General features: G+C 41.2%; 2 protein-coding genes across 2 annotated transcripts; both read left to right on the top strand. All coding sequences in view use genetic code 12, as the record gives it.

Annotated features, from left to right (window-relative positions):
* Positions 1 to 520: 520 nt before the first annotated feature.
* On the top strand, positions 521 to 3,132 carry PVL30_005128 (uncharacterized protein; the record flags this gene model as incomplete). Its single annotated transcript, XM_061119652.1, has 2 exons — positions 521 to 529; positions 1,045 to 3,132. The coding sequence occupies 2 exons, from the start codon at positions 521 to 523 to the stop codon at positions 3,130 to 3,132; spliced, it is 2,097 nt and encodes a 698-aa protein (XP_060975635.1).
* A 2,570-nt stretch (positions 3,133 to 5,702) lies between these two features.
* Positions 5,703 to 8,539, top strand: PVL30_005127 (uncharacterized protein; the record flags this gene model as incomplete). The annotated part of the gene is made up of 2 exons (XM_061119651.1): positions 5,703 to 7,398; positions 8,397 to 8,539. The coding sequence occupies 2 exons, from the start codon at positions 5,703 to 5,705 to the stop codon at positions 8,537 to 8,539; spliced, it is 1,839 nt and encodes a 612-aa protein (XP_060975634.1).
* Positions 8,540 to 9,673: the final 1,134 nt, after the last annotated feature.

Below are 9,673 nucleotides of genomic sequence, written 5' to 3'. Positions count from 1 at the left end.
TGAGCTGCTGTGAACGAGTCAACCTTAGATACACGTAGGATACACGTAGGATACACGTAAGAAACACGTAGGATACACGTAGGATACACGTAAGACACATGTAGGAGACAGGTAGGATACAGGTAGGATACAGGTAAGGTACAGGTTAGATACACATAAGATGGACGCGCGGGTGCGTGTATACTTTACAAAAAACTTTACATAAAACTTTACAAAAACCACTACAGTGGGCAGCAGCATTGATAGGAGCACGATTCCCCCTATGTTCTAGAACTGATATAGGATCCAACGTAGGGTTCAACCTGGAACCCGGCCTATATGATGTAAATGTATGGGGCGGGGAGAAGGGGAGGGAGTAGCTGAGCCCACAGTTTTCCTCAAACTTCAGTAGAAAAATGTTTCCCTGTAAATTCGCACCAGACTTGCTGGAATAATCAACACGCAAAAACAATTCTCGACTCATTGCCGTCAAACTTGCAATGAGTCGAGAATTGTTTGTGGAGATAGAATGCATTGCAGGATGTATAAGGTTGTAGATTGTGTTGAGCCAACATGCATCCAAACATACAATTTATCCACTCTGGTCGTCCGCTATCTGATACAGCCACACACTATTGGCAGCACCCATTTGGTTTTTTTGATATGACGCGTTTGGTAGCGCATACAATTGCACACGCACTGCTGAGCTACCAGAAGGGACTTCCTCGCCCTTCTGTTCCCCTCACTTCTTCGCGGGTTTTGCAACCAAAATGTATATGGCATAACACAAGTTACTTGTTAATCCCCAACCACAAGGCGTGACTGGAGGGCTACCTGGTGAAGTATAAATATCCACAAACAAAACCCTTGTGACCTCAAACCTTCTTTTACCCTTTTCTTCTTCTTCTTTTCCTTTTTCTTCTTTCTTTTACCAGAATTAAACATACAACCAAGCCTTACTCGATAACCTTAACCAGATTTTATCATCAATAATCGAGGAAGACTACAATTTAAAAATTAACAATGCCCTTTTTCAATAACTGTTTTCAAAATGTCTTTGCAAAGGATTCCGAACCCGCCAAACCCAAGGTTCGGTTTTTACTTCCAGGGGAGTCATCAGGCTCACCAATCTTAGAACCCAGCTCAGTCTATAGGGACTCCAGGTATCTAAGAAAAGCTGGAACTGAAACTTATGGCGAGATTTTTCAGAATAAGCTGGATTACACAGAGCCATCAACGGGAATACCATTAATTAGAAGGCGCGCTTTAGAAGCTGAGAATGCAAAGCAGCCACCAAAGAACAGCCCTCCGCATTTCTCTCCACCAAAGTCGATCTTTGTACGCATTGCGGAGGATCCACGTGTTTTTCCCGATGATTTTATGGATATGCTGGATGGCACAGAAGTATCAGTTGCGTCAGAATCAGTTGTTTTGCAAAATGCAGAGTCAAGTTTGATCTATGATAAACTTAGAGGTCCAGTAAATATTGGAATTGATTTTTCCTCCGAGAGTCGCCAGACAAGGAGGGAGGATATAATTACGGAATCTGACACAGTAACAATCCTGAGGAGTGCTTCACAAGTAGAGGAGGCATCCAATAACAGCTTCACCTCGCCCTATGACAGTCCAAGCCAACTTCAATTTCATGTTGCTAATGAAACCACAGATGGAAACGCGGATGTACCATGTACATCTGCCTTATCAGAATTTGAGTCTAGCTCGGTGTATGATGATGAAATCATTCCGAGAGAGGCTCCATATCATGTTGCTATTAAAACCACAGATGGAAACGCGGATGTACCATGTACATCTGCCTTATCAGAATTTGAGTCTAGCTCGGTGTATGATGATGAAATCATTCCGAGAGAGGCTCCATATCATGTTGCTATTAAAACCACAGATGGAAACGCGGATGTACCATGTACATCTGCCTTATCAGAATTTGAGTCTAGCTCGGTGTATGATGATGAAATCATTCCGAGAGAGGCTCCATATCATGTTGCTATTGAAACCACAGATGGAAACGCGGATGTACCATGTACATCTGCCTTATCAGAATTTGAGTCTAGCTCGGTGTATGATGATGAAATCATTCCGAGAGAGGCTCCATATCATGTTGCTATTAAAACCACAGATGGAAACGCGGATGTACCATGTACATCTGCCTTATCAGAATTTGAGTCTAGCTCGGTGTATGATGATGAAATCATTCCGAGAGAGGCTCCATATCATGTTGCTATTGAAACCATAGATGGAAACGCGGATGTACCGTATACATCTGTTATACCAGAATTAGAGTCTAGCTCGCCCTATGACGTTCCAAGCGCATTTCCATTTCATGTTGCTATTGAAACCATAGATGGAAACGCGGATATACCGTATACATCTGTCTTACTGGTATCAGCCCCCTTGTCAGATGCTGTGAGCTCAGTTGAAAGAACCAATTGGAATACCCAAAACTCAGAGGACTGCGATTTTGTTTCTGTGGATATTAGGATTCCAGAGGAAAACGATTCCTGTATGAATCAATTAAAGGAGCCTAAAAAGAGTAGGATACCACTGTTCAAATTGTTTGCACGGCTCAAGAAGAGCAGAAAGACTCTGTTTAAACCGTTTTCATGGTTCAAGAAGAGCAAAACGACTCTGTTCAAACCGTTTGCATGGCTAAAGAAACGGGCAGAAAAGAAGGAGTTAATAGAAAAAGTTGTTTTGGCTGAAAGTGATGATCAACAACAACAACTGCTGCTAAAAGAACAACAACAACAACAACAACAACAACAACAACTGCTGCTAAAAGAAGAACAACAACAACAACAACAACAACAACAACAACAACAACAACAACAACAACAACAACAACTACAACAACTACAACAACTATTACAACAACAACAACTATTACAACAACAACAACTATTACAACAACAACAACAACAACAACAACAACAACTATTACAACAACAACTACTATTACAACAACAACAACTATTACAACAACAACAACAACAACAACTATTACAACAACAACTACAACAACAACAACAACTACTATTACAACAACAACAACTACTACAACAACAACTACTACAACAACAACAACAACTACAACAACAACAACAACCGTCGCTACCTCAACCATTTGAACTAGTGTGATATCGATATCACAAAAGAAACACAAAACACGAAAAACACAACACAAACTAAAAATAAAAACAATATTAACCAGAAAAACATCAATTTCTTCCACTTTGACAAGTTTAAGACTCCCGTCGATTCATACTGCGGTGAATTGTGCCAATAGATCTGAGCTGCAGTTAACTTTGCAGACATCCATTACATGAATAGCACTAAACTGGGAACTAAGAGCCATTCTGAGGGCGACTTCATTACACTTTATAAGAGGGTCCCCATACTGCAGGTCACAGAAGAAGCCTTCAATAAGGTGATCTCGTCCCGCCCAGAGTTGCTTGATATGGTCCTTAGAAATTCCCTTCTCTGTCTAAAGCTACCACCGATACTGTCACTGATGCTATTTCTGATGTTACCTCTGTTGCTGCTTCACGGATGACTATATCACAAACCCAACCATGATCCCAAAGCAGGGGAGCCCACTGACCTCTGCTACCGTTTCCCATAGCCTACCACAACATTGCACTAGTGTAGCTGCTGACTCACACATTTATTCTGAACTTGGCAGATCCTGCGACAAAATGGCGCCTTTGTCGTATGATCTTGTACGGGGGACGAAAAATGTCGAGGACGCATATGCACTAGGGGTATCAACAAGGCACAGCGGGATCATATAATCACAGGTTGAGTTGTATAAGTCACCGTGCAAGTTGTTTCAGATGGTGCAGAAGAAAAGCTTGTGGAATCTGCTTCCGGGGTCTGTTAATGTTGCATCAAAATCATTGTTTGCTCGTGTTGGAATAGCACCACTAATATTTATCATATTTATCATATTTATTATATCCAACATATTTATTATAGTGTGTGCTATCCGACGTCGACCAAACTCAAACTATGCCATTTAAACTTGTCAAAAATGTTTCTGGTGTTATTCCTGGTTGTGTCACTGGTTGTGTCACTGGTTGTGTTACTGGTTGTGTTACTGGTTGAGTCACTGGTTGAGTTACTGGTTGAGTTACTAGTTGTGTTACTGGTTGAGTTACTAGTTGAGTTACTGGTTGTGTCACTGGTTGTGTCACTGGTTGAGTTACTAGTTGAGTTACTAGTTGTGTCACTGGTTGTGTCACTGGTTGTGTTACTGGTTGTGTCACTGGTTGAGTTACTAGTTGAGTTACTGGTTGTGTCACTGGTTGAGTTACTGGTTGTGTCACTGGTTGAGTTACTAGTTGAGTTACTGGTTGTGTCACTGGTTGAGTTACTAGTTGAGTTACTGGTTGTGTCACTGGTTGAGTTACTGGTTGAGTTACTGGTTGAGTCACTGGTTGTGTTGCTGGTTGTGTTGCTGGTTGTGTTGCTGATGGTGTTGCTGATGGTGTTGCTGTTCCTGCTATTAATCTTTGCACTTTTTTTTTAATATTAACACACCTTTCTGTTTTTGTATGCACTCTGCTATTTGTAATTGAACCATTTTTCTATTTCGCACTCAGCCTACAAATTATTTCTCAAATTGAACGTTCTGTATATTTCGCGCAATCGCTGTCATTGTAAACTGGAGTATCTCGGGTTGGAGTATGTGTATGTGTGCGCGCACGTGAGCTGCTGTGAACGAGTCAACCTTAGATACACGTAGGATACACGTAGGATACACGTAAGAAACACGTAGGATACACGTAGGATACACGTAAGACACATGTAGGAGACAGGTAGGATACAGGTAGGATACAGGTAAGGTACAGGTTAGATACACATAAGATGGACGCGCGGGTGCGTGTATACTTTACAAAAAACTTTACATAAAACTTTACAAAAACCACTACAGTGGGCAGCAGCATTGATAGGAGCACGATTCCCCCTATGTTCTAGAACTGATATAGGATCCAACGTAGGGTTCAACCTGGAACCCGGCCTATATGATGTAAATGTATGGGGCGGGGAGAAGGGGAGGGAGTAGCTGAGCCCACAGTTTTCCTCAAACTTCAGTAGAAAAATGTTTCCCTGTAAATTCGCACCAGACTTGCTGGAATAATCAACACGCAAAAACAATTCTCGACTCATTGCCGTCAAACTTGCAATGAGTCGAGAATTGTTTGTGGAGATAGAATGCATTGCAGGATGTATAAGGTTGTAGATTGTGTTGAGCCAACATGCATCCAAACATACAATTTATCCACTCTGGTCGTCCGCTATCTGATACAGCCACACACTATTGGCAGCACCCATTTGGTTTTTTTGATATGACGCGTTTGGTAGCGCATACAATTGCACACGCACTGCTGAGCTACCAGAAGGGACTTCCTCGCCCTTCTGTTCCCCTCACTTCTTCGCGGGTTTTGCAACCAAAATGTATATGGCATAACACAAGTTACTTGTTAATCCCCAACCACAAGGCGTGACTGGAGGGCTACCTGGTGAAGTATAAATATCCACAAACAAAACCCTTGTGACCTCAAACCTTCTTTTACCCTTTTCTTCTTCTTCTTTTCCTTTTTCTTCTTTCTTTTACCAGAATTAAACATACAACCAAGCCTTACTCGATAACCTTAACCAGATTTTATCATCAATAATCGAGGAAGACTACAATTTAAAAATTAACAATGCCCTTTTTCAATAACTGTTTTCAAAATGTCTTTGCAAAGGATTCCGAACCCGCCAAACCCAAGGTTCGGTTTTTACTTCCAGGGGAGTCATCAGGCTCACCAATCTTAGAACCCAGCTCAGTCTATAGGGACTCCAGGTATCTAAGAAAAGCTGGAACTGAAACTTATGGCGAGATTTTTCAGAATAAGCTGGATTACACAGAGCCATCAACGGGAATACCATTAATTAGAAGGCGCGCTTTAGAAGCTGAGAATGCAAAGCAGCCACCAAAGAACAGCCCTCCGCATTTCTCTCCACCAAAGTCGATCTTTGTACGCATTGCGGAGGATCCACGTGTTTTTCCCGATGATTTTATGGATATGCTGGATGGCACAGAAGTATCAGTTGCGTCAGAATCAGTTGTTTTGCAAAATGCAGAGTCAAGTTTGATCTATGATAAACTTAGAGGTCCAGTAAATATTGGAATTGATTTTTCCTCCGAGAGTCGCCAGACAAGGAGGGAGGATATAATTACGGAATCTGACACAGTAACAATCCTGAGGAGTGCTTCCCAAGTAGAGGAGGCATCCAATAACAGCTTCACCTCGCCCTATGACAGTCCAAGCCAACTTCAATTTCATGTTGCTAATGAAACCACAGATGGAAACGCGGATGTACCATGTACATCTGCCTTATCAGAATTTGAGTCTAGCTCGGTGTATGATGATGAAATCATTCCGAGAGAGGCTCCATATCATGTTGCTATTGAAACCACAGATGGAAACGCGGATGTACCATGTACATCTGCCTTATCAGAATTTGAGTCTAGCTCGGTGTATGATGATGAAATCATTCCGAGAGAGGCTCCATATCATGTTGCTATTGAAACCACAGATGGAAACGCGGATGTACCATGTACATCTGCCTTATCAGAATTTGAGTCTAGCTCGGTGTATGATGATGAAATCATTCCGAGAGAGGCTCCATATCATGTTGCTATTAAAACCACAGATGGAAACGCGGATGTACCATGTACATCTGCCTTATCAGAATTTGAGTCTAGCTCGGTGTATGATGATGAAATCATTCCGAGAGAGGCTCCATATCATGTTGCTATTGAAACCATAGATGGAAACGCGGATGTACCATGTACATCTGCCTTATCAGAATTTGAGTCTAGCTCGGTGTATGATGATGAAATCATTCCGAGAGAGGCTCCATATCATGTTGCTATTGAAACCATAGATGGAAACGCGGATGTACCGTATACATCTGTTATACCAGAATTAGAGTCTAGCTCGCCCTATGACGTTCCAAGCGCATTTCCATTTCATGTTGCTATTGAAACCATAGATGGAAACGCGGATATACCGTATACATCTGTCTTACTGGTATCAGCCCCCTTGTCAGATGCTGTGAGCTCAGTTGAAAGAACCAATTGGAATAACCAAAACTCAGAGGACTGCGATTTTGTTTCTGTGGATATTAGGATTCCAGAGGAAAACGATTCCTGTATGAATCAATTAAAGGAGCCTAAAAAGAGTAGGATACCACTGTTCAAATTGTTTGCACGGCTCAAGAAGAGCAGAAAGACTCTGTTTAAACCGTTTTCATGGTTCAAGAAGAGCAAAACGACTCTGTTCAAACCGTTTGCATGGCTAAAGAAACGGGCAGAAAAGAAGGAGTTAATAGAAAAAGTTGTTTTGGCTGAAAGTGATGATCAACAACAACAACTGCTGCTAAAAGAACAACAACAACAACAACAACAACAACAACAACTGCTGCTAAAAGAAGAACAACAACAACAACAACAACAACAACAACAACAACAACAACAACAACAACAACAACAACAACAACAACAACAACAACAACAACAACAACAACAACAACAACAACAACAACTACAACAACTACAACAACTATTACAACAACAACAACTATTACAACAACAACAACTATTACAACAACAACAACTATTACAACAACAACAACAACAACAACAACAACAACAACAACTATTACAACAACAACTACTATTACAACAACAACAACTATTACAACAACAACAACAACTATTACAACAACAACTACTATTACAACAACAACTACAACAACAACAACAACTACTATTACAACAACAACAACTACTACAACAACAACAACAACCGTCGTTACCTCAACCATTTGAACTAGTGTGATATCGATATCACAAAAGAAACACAAAACACGAAAAACACAACACAAACTAAAAATAAAAACAATATTAACCAGAAAAACATCAATTTCTTCCACTTTGACAAGTTTAAGACTCCCGTCGATTCATACTGCGGTGAATTGTGCCAATAGATCTGAGCTGCAGTTAACTTTGCAGACATCCATTACATGAATAGCACTAAACTGGGAACTAAGAGCCATTCTGAGGGCGACTTCATTACACTTTATAAGAGGGTCCCCATACTGCAGGTCACAGAAGAAGCCTTCAATAAGGTGATCTCGTCCCGCCCAGAGTTGCTTGATATGGTCCTTAGAAATTCCCTTCTCTGTCTAAAGCTACCACCGATACTGTCACTGATGCTATTTCTGATGTTACCTCTGTTGCTGCTTCACGGATGACTATATCACAAACCCAACCATGATCCCAAAGCAGGGGAGCCCACTGACCTCTGCTACCGTTTCCCATAGCCTACCACAACATTGCACTAGTGTAGCTGCTGACTCACACATTTATTCTGAACTTGGCAGATCCTGCGACAAAATGGCGCCTTTGTCGTATGATCTTGTACGGGGGACGAAAAATGTCGAGGACGCATATGCACTAGGGGTATCAACAAGGCACAGCGGGATCATATAATCACAGGTTGAGTTGTATAAGTCACCGTGCAAGTTGTTTCAGATGGTGCAGAAGAAAAGCTTGTGGAATCTGCTTCCGGGGTCTGTTAATGTTGCATCAAAATCATTGTTTGCTCGTGTTGGAATAGCACCACTAATATTTATCATATTTATCATATTTATTATATCCAACATATTTATTATAGTGTGTGCTATCCGACGTCGACCAAACTCAAACTATGCCATTTAAACTTGTCAAAAATGTTTCTGGTGTTATTCCTGGTTGTGTCACTGGTTGTGTTACTGGTTGTGTCACTGGTTGAGTTACTGGTTGAGTTACTGGTTGAGTTACTAGTTGTGTTACTGGTTGAGTTACTAGTTGAGTTACTGGTTGTGTTACTGGTTGAGTTACTAGTTGAGTTACTGGTTGTGTCACTGGTTGTGTCACTGGTTGAGTTACTAGTTGAGTTACTGGTTGTGTCACTGGTTGAGTTACTAGTTGAGTTACTGGTTGTGTCACTGGTTGAGTTACTGGTTGAGTTACTAGTTGAGTTACTGGTTGTGTCACTGGTTGAGTTACTGGTTGTGTCACTGGTTGAGTTACTGGTTGTGTTACTGGTTGAGTTACTGGTTGTGTTACTAGTTGAGTTACTGGTTGTGTTACTAGTTGAGTTACTGGTTGAGTTACTAGTTGAGTTACTGGTTGTGTCACTGGTTGAGTTACTGGTTGAGTCACTGGTTGTGTTGCTGATGGTGTTGCTGATGGTGTTGCTGATGGTGTTGCTGATGGTGTTGCTGTTCCTGCTATTAATCTTTGCACTTTTTTTTTAATATTAACACACCTTTCTGTTTTTGTATGCACTCTGCTATTTGTAATTGAACCATTTTTCTATTTCGCACTCAGCCTACAAATTATTTCTCAAATTGAACGTTCTGTATATTTCGCGCAATCGCTGTCATTGTAAACTGGAGTATCTCGGGTTGGAGTATGTGTATGTGTGCGCGCACGTGAGCTGCTGTGAACGAGTCAACCTTAGATACACGTAGGATACACGTAGGATACACGTAAGAAACACGTAGGATACACGTAGGATACACGTAAGACACATGTAGGAGACAGGTAGGATACAGGTAAGGTACAGGTTAGATACACATA

The sequence above is a fragment of the Lodderomyces elongisporus genome, chromosome 7, assembly GCF_030384665.1.
Source record: "Lodderomyces elongisporus chromosome 7, complete sequence".
NCBI lineage: Eukaryota > Fungi > Ascomycota > Pichiomycetes > Serinales > Debaryomycetaceae > Lodderomyces > Lodderomyces elongisporus.
Note: the sequence above shows the minus strand (reverse complement) of the source record. Positions and strands in the feature narration are given on the sequence as shown.